This window comes from Epinephelus moara, chromosome 11, assembly GCF_006386435.1.
Source record: "Epinephelus moara isolate mb chromosome 11, YSFRI_EMoa_1.0, whole genome shotgun sequence".
Classification (NCBI taxonomy): domain Eukaryota; kingdom Metazoa; phylum Chordata; class Actinopteri; order Perciformes; family Serranidae; genus Epinephelus; species Epinephelus moara.
Genome location: NC_065516.1, coordinates 538,363 through 550,387, shown reverse-complemented (window position 1 = coordinate 550,387; position 12,025 = coordinate 538,363). Strand labels below are relative to the sequence as shown.

At 40.2% G+C, this 12,025-nt stretch overlaps 1 protein-coding gene across 6 annotated transcripts in view; it reads left to right on the top strand.

Annotated features, from left to right (window-relative positions):
• Nucleotides 1–12,025, top strand: part of sugct (succinyl-CoA:glutarate-CoA transferase) — a 301,740-nt gene that overhangs the window by 63,629 nt on the left and 226,086 nt on the right. For 5 of the 6 annotated variants that reach the window (XM_050056660.1, XM_050056658.1, XM_050056657.1 and 2 more), the window contains exon 9: nucleotides 3,485–3,580. The exons of the other annotated variant lie outside the window; for it this stretch is intronic. In XM_050056660.1, coding sequence (XP_049912617.1) covers nucleotides 3,485–3,580 — 96 coding nt within the window. The remainder of the gene's footprint in view (nucleotides 1–3,484; nucleotides 3,581–12,025) is intronic. 6 annotated transcript variants of the gene reach the window in all.

Here is a 12,025-nt window from a genome sequence, read left to right as displayed (position 1 = left end):
TTAACTAAATTAATGAATTGAATCAATTTCAAAGTACCGGTATTTTCCAAATGCAGTATAGTACCGTTTGGAATACTCTAGTACCGCGGTACTATTTTAGTACCAGTATACCGTGCAACACTACTATGTTGAGACCAAAAGTTATTACAGGATCTTTTGAGGTCTCGCCATGAAAAACGAAATTGCTTTAAGTTTGGTGTAAATGGTCCAATATCCACCAAACTTCACATGATTCATATTAGTCCTGCCCTGAACACATTTACATAACCATATTTCCTGATACTGATAGTGCCACCTAGTGTTGACAGGAAATATGTCTCATCAAACACTTATCTTTCAATTTATCTTAAAGTTACATGCTGTGGTGTATATTTGATGTATAAAAACATGATGTATGATTAGTGCATTCTCCACCTCCCTCTAGTGGAAAGAGGAAGTGACACAAAATGTGAAATATGTCATTCCAGCACTGTATCAAGGATATGCCAAGTCACTCCTGCATGCGATGTCTAACTTTGACAGAAATGAGCTGACGTGCTACACAGCGTCCTGCCAGCTCCCCCGGGTTGCGTGAAGGTGCGAGGGCCTGTTCATCGCTGCTTGCAGCTTTAATTTTGTTTGTTTTTGAAATTAAACATTTTGAGCGCATTTCAACAATACCGCGATGATAATGATAACCGTGATATGAAATTTTCTTTTTTCTTCTAATCTCTAGTTCGGACCAATAACGAGAGCCTGGTGACACGACGTTAGACCAATAATAATTGAGTTCTTTGATTCATCAAAGATCAAAGTAGCGTGTTGAGCCCCACGCTTCGCGTCAGCTCACAGGTTCTGGTCTCTTCACTGCCAGCCTGGTGACAAGCGAGATCCCAAGCGGAGGAGGAGATGACAGAGGAGCAGGGGACTAACAGGGCAGCTTATTCTCAAGAAGCAGGTGTGATCAACATTAGTAGTTTCTGGTTTAGGAAGAATGTACTGCATTATTTGGACCTCTCGGCGCGCACATGCTGCAGACATCACCACCAAAGCCCCTTTCTGAGCCAGGGAAAGCCCTGCTGAGGATGCTGCGTCTATTGACAAGGGGTTGAACAACACTGTCTGTGAATAGTTGGCTATTTTAGCATTACTCATGGGCTATCTGAACATTTATTTCACATTTTAAACAGCATGTAATGAAGCACCTGTCAGACAATCTATGAAAAACAGACGCTAAAATTGTGAGAATTTAATAGATTCTTGCAATCTGATTTGACAATGTCATCATGTCAGGTGTGCAAGGATTGGGGTCAGTTCATGGGGCAGCTAACGTTAAACTTTGGGGCTGAGATAGCCCAGAAATTTGTACCAGCTAAGGATGGAGCTACAGATGAGTGGATGTAACGTTATGATCTGCCCAGTGAACATGAGTGGCTTCATCAAACAGACGACTGGATGTCCACTACCATTCAGAAGGAAATAATAGAAATTTTGGCACATGCAGTCCAGAAAGAAAATGTGTCTGACATCACAATACTTTAGACTAACAGAGCCACTGATGTAAGTAAGTCTGAGCAGTTTTCCTGTAGCTCTTCAACCCAATCAACAGAATAAATGTTTAAATTGTAGGTTCTGCAAACCCCCGATATGTGACATTTTTACCATATTCGAACATCTTTGTGTTTAACTGTAGTTATGCACAAAAACAGCATGGTTATCGTAAAAAATCCTAATTTTTGGTGGTACATTCACAGCTGGAAATACTGTCAATGTCTCACTTAAAAAAAACAGCTTTATTGTTTGCTGGTGTTAACCAGTGGTCTGTAGCTGGCACATACAGTAATGTGTGCACATTAATATTGCGCAGCACCCCCTCAGTAAAAAATATTCTCCTGTGCATCACCAGGTCAACATTTTATTTTGTCTAATATTTTGGTTCATGACCAAATAACTGCCAGATACGTCCTTTACCTCAGTGGTTTCCTTTGGTAGGTAAACCCGGAGTTTATGCAGAATTGTGGAATGTAGTTAAATGTATGATTATTTATTTATTTTTTTTAAGATATTTTTTGGGGCATTTTTTGCCTTCAATCGATAGGAAAGCAAAGTGTGAAGTGAGGAGAGAGAATGGGAGTGACATGCAGCAAAGGGCCACAGGCTGGAATTGAGCCCGGGCCGCTGCCGTAACAGCATTGTACATGGGGCGCCTGCTCTATCCACTAAGCCACCGACACCCCATGATTTTTTTTTTTTTTTTTTTTTGCTTCTTGATTTCTTGTGCTCTGGTTGATTAGGATGGGAGCATTGCTATGTACATGTTTTTATGGTTGACTAAATAGAATATTTGATGTTTGTGGTATCTGTGAACAGCTTTTGCTCATCTTCAGCTTGAATTAAATACTGAGGTTCAGGTTAAGGATTTCAGCTGCACTTTAGATGTGTGAAACACCTTAGAAATGCTGGTGAAATATAGACTGAGGGGCGAATTCATAAAGAATGGGTTGTGGCCACTGATAGCACCATGACCTGCGATGGCTAACCGCACTGTCCCAAGGTCCGATTCACAAAAGATATTGTGCTAAAGGTATTACAGAGCAAATGAGCTCATTAAGTTTTACAGCTGAGAGCAGTTTGCAGCAGGCAGATCAATCATTTCAGAGAAAGAGAAATGGTCCAGGTCTTGAGCGACTACGTGCAGAGGCATTCCTCAGAACTTAAGGCAAGGAATTTAATTGTGACAAAGAGAAACTGTATTTGGGATTTAATATTTCTGTCTGTCAGTGCATTTCAGTTCCCATCAACCATCTGAAGATGCTGATAATTTCATTATAACTGCATGTGGCTGTTAGTGCCGATCTTCTTGAATTGGATTGTTTTTGCTATAGGCTCATTTGCATAGAAAGGGGCCAATTTTGTACCAATTGTATAAATATTACTCAATTTATATATGTGCAACAAGCACAGGAGCACTGAGACGCTGATTGCTCAGCAGCACAGTGAGGGATGCATTTTATCCTTTCTGGATGCATTGAGAATTACAGTTTCTTTTTGTATCTGTACAGATTTAGCGGCCGCAAAAGCTGCCTAATCTTTCTGTAAATTAGTCTGTGATTGTCATTACTCAAAGTTGACCCGCTCACTTTACTACACACAACACTGTGAGTGACGAATATCACATATACATGTTAGGTTGTTCTTAATGAGGCGTTTGTGACAGCTGGTGTGGCCACAGAGCTATGGATGAAAACATAAAGGGTGGGGATTCCCTCCATTTGCTGGGAGTCATGGAAATCTGTCTTCAGGTTTTCAGCTGCTTGTAAATCCAGTGAAGGCGCAGGGCTGAAGGTGAGCTGCTGGTTTGTTTTCCATTGGTTTCACGGCTGCAGAGTCAAGAGGAAAGACAGCAGAGTTTGTGGTTTTTGTTCTTTTGGGAAGGAGCGACCTCCAACAGCAGCAGACTGATGACAGCTTAGATTTAACACCACTCCATCTCCCTCTCTCTAAGGTTTCCTGTCTCAGCCATATTGCTGCTAACTATCTGAACGCAGGGAAGGAGGCGAGGCGCTGGGGGACCGCCCACGAGAGCATCGTACCTTATCAGGTAACAGCCTGCAAGTACCTCTTTAAAATCAGAGGTGTTTATGTCAAACCAAGGACTAATAATTCTGGGGGTGCTTGTCAATATGATACCCCCCTCATGAAATCCATGTCTACACACACGACACACCTGTTAACTGCAGCCCATAGTGAGTATCTGCCCAGATCTCTGTGGGTCATATTAATACAGACTGTCATTTTAACTGTTGAGGTTTATGTCTCTTGTATATCAGTTCACTCCAGGGCTGCACACCTTCAAAAATTGTGGTTTTGAATCCAAAATAGGCCATTTGTGTGATTTGTGTAGATCCAACGAGTTTTTAAATGGAGGATGGTGGAGGGGTCTGTGAGTAAGTAAGTCAATTAGGTCAGGCTGCTGAGACAAGACAACTTCGCTACAAACTCTCATCACTACGACACATAAATATGTTAAACACGTTTTGTTTTGCATCGACTCTGTGTGCTTTATGGCAGAAATGTATGACTCAATAATTGTATCGTAATTCTTTGATTTACACTTGCTGTCCACCATCTCTATGATTACACTTGCTCTATCTGGCTTGCTGCTGCACTTGATAGTCAGTGGCAGTGATCAGGTACCATGGAGGAAAATTTTGTGCTTACTGCAAAGATAGTCTGCAAGTCTGTGGTTGCTGAAGTAGATCAGTGCAGGGGAAGTTCAGTTAAAAGTAAATGTACGGAGAGGCGGCACTTCTCAGATAAAGGGGTGAGAATAGACTGAAAGCAATGCCAGTACAATGAGCTGCAGCATTTACTGCAGGTACTCGACAAGAAATATTTTTGATCCTTTACTGCAGTAAAAGTCCTAATAATACCACACTGTTAAAATACTCCACTACAGTTAAAAGTCCTCCATTTAATATCGTGCTATAGTAAAAGTATCTTTGTAAGCATTATCAGCAAAATGTACTTAAAGTACAGTGTAAATGTTCTCACTGTGCAGCATAATGTTTTCTATCAGTATTTTTCTATTCTATCTGATGTTTTTGGATTATTATTCCTGCTGCATTAATGTGATTTTATATGTCTATTTTACTGCTGCAGATGTTTCAGGTTGTGCTCATTTTAACTTTATATCCTGTTGGATAGTTTAATCTACAGCAATGCATCATATTCTATAAGATCAGTTTGTTGCGTGGCTGTCCTGTGAGAACCACGTATCTCTAAAATTTCAGAACAACAGCCTGTTTTCAGCTTTATGCGACGACTTTTCCAGCTGATCCAAGGTTTTTTTAAAGAGTTTTTTTTAGCTTCAGAAGGGGGATAATTTTCTCAACACATAAAGGATCACTGCATCCTTCAGTTTATCCCAAACATTCAACATCTGGAGATACACGGTTTTCACTGGACAGGAAGGGGATGATGAACTGGGATCTGAAAGGTAACTAAAGCAGACAAATGTAGCGCAGTAAAAAGTACAATATTTACATCTGAGATGTAGGAGGAGAAGTATAAAATAGCATAGAATGAAATACACAAGTAAAATACCTCAAACTTGAAGTACAGTACTGAAGCAAATGTACTTACTTCCACCATTGCAAACATGACCTGATCATTTCTGTGTGTTTGCTTTTGTGTTCGCTTTTATAACCATCCCCCAAGTCTTCAATTTGGCAGCTATTTAGTCTTCATCTTGAGACAAAAAATGTTTCTTAGTTTAAGTCACATTTTACTAATTTTTAATCTTCATAGTTTTAGTCAATAACATACCATTTTAGTCAACGAAAATTCATGACATTTTAGTCAATTTTTGGTCATTCAGTCAGTATGTCTTCCATATGTTTTTAAATCTTTAAACGTATCTAGTGAGGCTAATTCATGTATCAGAAATTAGAATCATGGTGACAGGTTGTATAAAAATCTTCTTTTAGACAATTTTTTTGCAACTACAAATAATTTCTGCACATTCACGAACAGTCATTTCTCCAGCAGTTTTCTGACAGGTTTAAGGGGTGATTTACGAGCACACACTTACTGATCATCATTTGAAAAACTTAACATCTCTCTATTTATGCTTTTAAAAACTTTGACACCACAAATAAATAATCTGAGACAACTAGGATTTGTGCCCAGGTTCACTGTAAACTCTGACTTATCCATCTCACTGTTTAAAAGCAGAAAAATAACTTAATTAAAGCCTGAATTCTTTCTTTATCTGCAACATATTAGTCTGGACGTTCAAACTCGTGTCCTCTTACAGAGTCTGTGATTAAAACTAAACTTTCATCTCTGTCACAGAAACCTGATCTGAATTCAGACTGTTTACTGACAACACAGCTGCACTCACAGATAACTGAGCCTCCTACCTGCCTGTCATACAGCATCAAAGCATAAACCTTCTCAAGTCCTGACTTAGAGGAGTCCTGTGGGAATCCGATGTGTAGTCCAGCAGCCAGTGGCTGCTTGTTCCACTGCCGTTTAGTGTCTAATGAGCAGAGCTAACTGGTAACAGCCACCGCTGCAACTAACAAACTCCACACAACTCTGTTTTTGCTGGCTAGTGAAACATCCTGGCGCAGACTATTTATTGGAGTTTACCAGCCCGTCACCCATGCGGCATTTGAAGATAATTACTAGCACGGCCGTTCTCAGCTGTCAGTGTACTATAGTCCACCACTAACATTTTTTCCATCTCATCTCATTAACGAAAATGTAACATAGATTTTGTTTCAGTTTTTTATTATCAACTCTATTTTTAACACGTTATCATCTTGTTTTCGTCACAGAAAAAAGGTCGATGACGAAAATATTTCGTCGTAGTTTTCGTATACAGTGGGAGCCACTCAAAAGTTGCCCTGTTTCCATGACTGAACCTCGGCAGGTCCGTGGCAGATCCGTGACTGCTCCGTGCAAGCCTGCCGCCTGCTCCGTGGAGTTAATTTAATCCCCCGCAATGACGTAGGAAATGCAGCCCTGACTTGTAACGCCCGTAGAGACCTGTGTGAAAACCAGTTGCAATGCTTCATTTGTCCACGGGGAGGAGCAGTGATTATCACCAAAATACTGTAATATCTGCAGATTTGGGAAAGACGGCTTATCAGCTGGTCCATGGCTCCACGGAGCCACTATTTAGCCTAGTAGCATTTTATGACTAGGTTGAATTACAACTACTGTATGCAACCCATATTTTTTAAAATAATATAACCATGTGAAAAGCCAAGAGGACGCTCTCTTTTATCTTTCAAAACCTACTTGTCCCTGTGTTTCCCGTTAATTAGGCTACCCCATTGTAATTAAACTCCATCTCATTTACCGTGCTTTGTGTGACTTTTTTGCCGTGTTATCATGATTCAAACTGAGGTATTTGGTGAAGATCCAAGAAATAAATAACATCGATCCGTACGAGCTACCTGCAGCTGGAGCAGGGACCTAGACGCGTTGCCACCCTGTACCTACATGCAGTTGTTTCACTACTTAGTTTTCGGCATTAGTTACTATACTATGCAGGAATTTAAAAGCCTGAAATCACTGGACAGTCCCACTAAGACATGGCATAATGGTTATGTGTGTTCTGTGCGTAAAAGGCAGCCGTGGACCACACTTTGCCACGATGACACACACACACACACACACACACACTCACTCACAAGGTGAAAACAATACCAGGCGTCACAGTGTGTCATGGCTGGTAAAAATGTTATTTAATAAGTTCACCAGCAATTTGTCTTTGTAGAAAGAGTGTCCCTGGAACTGGATAATCCACAAACCTCACTGTCAAGATTTTTTGTCATAGGGACTTCAGCTGAAAGCACTTCCAAGGAAAACTAATAACACTGGGTCACTGTTTCTGAAAAGATGTGTTGCTTTTGAATCTGTTAAATGTTTCCAATGTTGTGAGCATTGCAAATGAAATGCCTTCCACCGTATTGGAGGGTGGAGGCATCAATATCAGATATCTCAAAATAAATCCAAAATGATCCGCATGGCGAGATAGCCGTGCGTCAGCCAGGATCCGCATCTCTACTGTGTAGCCTCCTGCTCAGACACAGGTAGCATATATTTCCCTCTCTGCACAGAGATGCGTTTATTTATAGTAACCACGTTTTATAGTGAGCAGCATATAGGCTACATGTCCTCTACAAATCCCGACCAAGTTTAGATGAACGAGTCATACGCAATCTGACAGGAAACGAAGGCTGCTCATCGGTCCCGTGCGCCGCTGTATGCAGGATGCACGGATTACATGAGAGGAGTGAAAGGATCCATGGTATGATTAACCACAAAACACGTAAATAACTTCATATTACTGTGCGTGTAACACTCAATGCTTAAGCTGAGTCCTCTACGAAATGAGAATGTCCATTTGAAATAATCTTCTCATGTTTAATGTCCGAAAATGAATTAAATCTGTTCAAACTGATCTTATTTTGCATGATGATCTCAAACACACTTGACTGACTTATATTTTCGTTATGCTATTATTTTTTTCGTTATTGTATAATTATTTTCAGTAAATCAGGCAAGCTTATTCTATTGGAATTTATATTTATTTTTGTATGACATTTTACACAGCTGCAATGCGCAGCGGAGTGGTATTTCCCCAAAATGTAATAAGAAAGACAGTAGAGGTTTTTTTTTTTTTTTGCCATTTGCGTGTTTTTATTGAAGGTGCAAACACAATTAGGCTACACAATCAACGAAAGCCCAGACGCTGCGACTCTCGGTCAAGCTTTCTGGGGCTCTTCAGTCTCTCGTTGATGCGGTCCCGGATCCTGTGTGACTGGTCCCTGCAGACAGGGGCAAAAGGATGAATGCGCAGCCTCTGTTTCCTTTNCCTCGCCCCTCCCAACAAAAATCCCGTCCCCCCCTCTCAGAAAATAGTTCCGACGTCCATGCCTGCAGAACCTCGCTCTGGTTAGACAGCAGCGAGCCAGGAGTGCACAAGACCACCATTTATTTTTATTTATTTTTTATTTTACCCATTATCAAACCTGAGTTCAACTTACAATGACATGACAGTAAAAATATTGATTGGTTCTCTGTTGATTTTTAAGGCTTTACTTATTGATTGGTTCTCTGTTGATTTTTAAGGCTTTACTGTAGGATACTATATAACCTGCATCGGTACTGCTGCCCACCGCTACGGTGGGCGGAGGAATTAATAAAATAAATTAAAAAAGAATCATTAAATAGGCTACAAACACTCGAAATTAGTTCAGTGAATTCCTGCTGTATGTTAGTGTGTCGGCTTTTTATCCATGAAAGCCAGGGACAGTTGACTCCAACACACATTCAAGAACTTCTCGTCACGTCACTTCAAAAATTAAATGAGTTTATTTTACAATATCAGAATAATTAAGTTAATAAAGCTACGAAACGAAAAATCACAAAATCATCGAAAAACTCCATATAGCCTAAAAAGACTCAGTGTAGAAATGTCTTTTCTCTCGCATTCCAAATAACCCAGTATGCAAACAAAAGGTTAGAGCATAGTTATGCTAAATCACTGGCGTTGGAGGGGGAAGGGCAGCTCACAGCGCGCACATTCCGGCAGCCGACATGAGCCAACAACATTCAATACGTGTAAACCAGAGGGACCCTGCCTGTTAGCGTAGTGTGTGGCTGAATGTGCATTATCTCTTTTAATTACACAACGGATCTTACTGCTCAGCATCCCTTTTAATAATTGTTTTTATTCTCTTGCCCAAAATAGCAAAAACAACTGCGCCGGGCCGCTTTATTTTTTTTATTTTTTTGACTAGACTGTCTGCCATCAAAACAGAGGGGTCTTTGTACTGTATGTGAAAACTTCGGCTACTTGTCAAATCCTGTAAAGTTGTGATTATAATCTCTTATTATTGAGTCTACAAGTAAAGTCTTAACGTACTGTGTATTGTACAGATCTATACAGTTAGGCTACTGTACAAGATTCTATTCAAGACGTTGAAGAGACTTATTGACAGATGCCTTTCATGCAGTCGCCAGTGGCTGGTTATAGATCATAAGGCAAGTGGCCTGTTTCAACTGCCAATCAGCTCGTAGCAAAGTCAGCTGGTCACGTGGGGCGAAATGACAGTTTTGGACAGAGAGAAGAGAGAAATGAAAGGAAAAAAGAGGATCACCTCACCAATTTGTTTGAGGAATAGCTCCCCGGTTCTGCGAGTGTGCAAAAGCATGCAGTAGGCTACCATCAATTTATTATTTTTGCACCCTCAGTTGAAATTAAAAAATTAAAAAGTTTTCAAAAAAAAAAAAAAAAACCTGCACCACTCCGCGACTGACGTGTAAGGCCGGTACCCGGTGTATTTCAGCTGTCAGAGCTGTGCCAATTAAACGTGATGACGGCTCAACAAATGTTAAACGTTAGACATCAGTGCACAGGACACAAGGACAGGACTGCTGCTTCATTCATGGGATTTTTACGTGCATCCGAGCGCCTGTGCCGTGTGTAATTGAACTGGGAAGGCGCAGCAGAGCCAGCGGGATTTCTTGACAACACAAATAATATAAGATATTACACAGTTTTACACACAGAATATCCTCTAAAACTCAATATCCTCGTTAATTGCCTTTTGCTGACAACAATCCCATGCAAAGCAGCAAGTGCAGAGTGAATGACTGAATGAATGAATGAGGATTCAAATTAATTAAAACGTGCGCACGATGTATATTTTTTCCTCTCATGGCCACTGCGGGGCTCCGTAATTTATTACAAAAAGGTCAACAAAACAAATTTCCAAATTCAAAATAACTTGTAAACAAACGAAATCTTCAGTATTACACCTTTTCGGTTACTTTTCTTTCAGACATTTTTTGAAGATGTGATCTCACTGATTAACTGAAAACAATTATACAATAACGAAAAAAATAATATCCTAACGAAAATAGAAGTCTAATCAAGTAAATAGCCTTCAGAAAGTGCATCAGTAAAAGCCCAGTTCTATACTGCTGCCTGCTGCTGACACGCGCAGTGTGCGACTGAAATGTCTGCACTGCAGCACTGCAGCAATGCCATATTCCACAATATCCAAACTTGCATGGCGGATCCTTTAGAAAAAAGAGGAAGGGCCAACATTTTGAATAATAAAGGCAGGAATTTTCGTAATGGTGGGACTTATGAAAAAAAGGTGAAGGACCGCCAGTCCGAATAATGGAAGTTAACATTCGAAGAGGCAAGGTTTCGGAAAGGCAGACAGTTACCCCTGAAAAGAGTCGTTACGCTACGATACACTTCCACGTTTGATAAACTGAATGACTGCAGGCTGTTTTTTTTGTGAGAGAGGTGCCATCTCATGGTGATACCCTGCAATTGAACGAGTGGGCGTGTCTAGAATTAAAATAGGAGAGGGAGGGGGGGTAGAGCCAGCACGGCAGCTGGCTGGCAGCCAGCTGGAGCTTGGCTGGGATTTGGCTGGGATTCGACCGGCAGCCAGCTGACAGCTGGCTGGGAAGGGGAACTTTTGAGTGGCTCCTACTGTAACAATGCACGTATTGAGCTGTTTGGTACGAGGCTTTCGGTTCGGTATGCATTACAAAGTGACGATACGTTGAACTATTCTATTACATTTGGAAAATAAGCTCTATAGCTTAATCTGTGTTTAATATACTGTTCTCAGTGTCACTGCATTCAACAAGGCAGCCCACAGGACGAAACAGGCAACATGCTGTCTCCCTAGGTAAAAGTAGCAATACCACAGTGTAGAAATACTGTGTAATGAGTAAAAGTCCTGCACTTAGAATCTTACTTAAGAAAAAGTGATCAAAACATGTTTAAAATACTACTTTTTATACTGCTGATTTTGTTTTAGAATAGATAATAATTGGTTGATTATATTTTGTACTATTACACTGAGTATGTAAAGTAACTAAAGCTTTTAATAAGTGTAGTAAAGGGTACAATATTTCCCTCTTAAACGCAGTGCAGTAAAAGTATAAAGTAGCATAAATTGAAAGTATTTCAAAGACAATAATTAATGACAAAACATGTTAATTTAACATTGTTATGTGACGGTATTGCAATGTTTAAAGGTGTTGTCTGTATAAGAACACTGGGAAACAATGAGAACACACTCAAAGTTGACTTCAGTGTTCAGAGGAATAAGAGAATTGGAGGCACTGGGAGTCACAGAGATGACTATAAAACAATTTGAGATGATTAGTGTCAGTCAGTTTGGATGTTTTAATGTTAGTGTGTCACTGTTCCCGGTATGGAAATGATTTCCTGTCATCCCTCATTATCTCATCATATATCTCTTTTGCCCATCGCTGTCTTTCTTAAGACCTCATAGTTCATACATCTCTTATCAAACCCTTTTTTATATACAGTCAGGTCCATAAATATTTGGACAATGATACAGTTGTCGTCATTTTGGCTCTGTACACCACCACAATGGGTTTTAAATGAAACAATGAATACCTGCGTAAAGTGCAGACTCTCAGCTTTCATTTAAGGCTTTTTTCAAAAATGTAGTATGAACCGTGTAGGAAT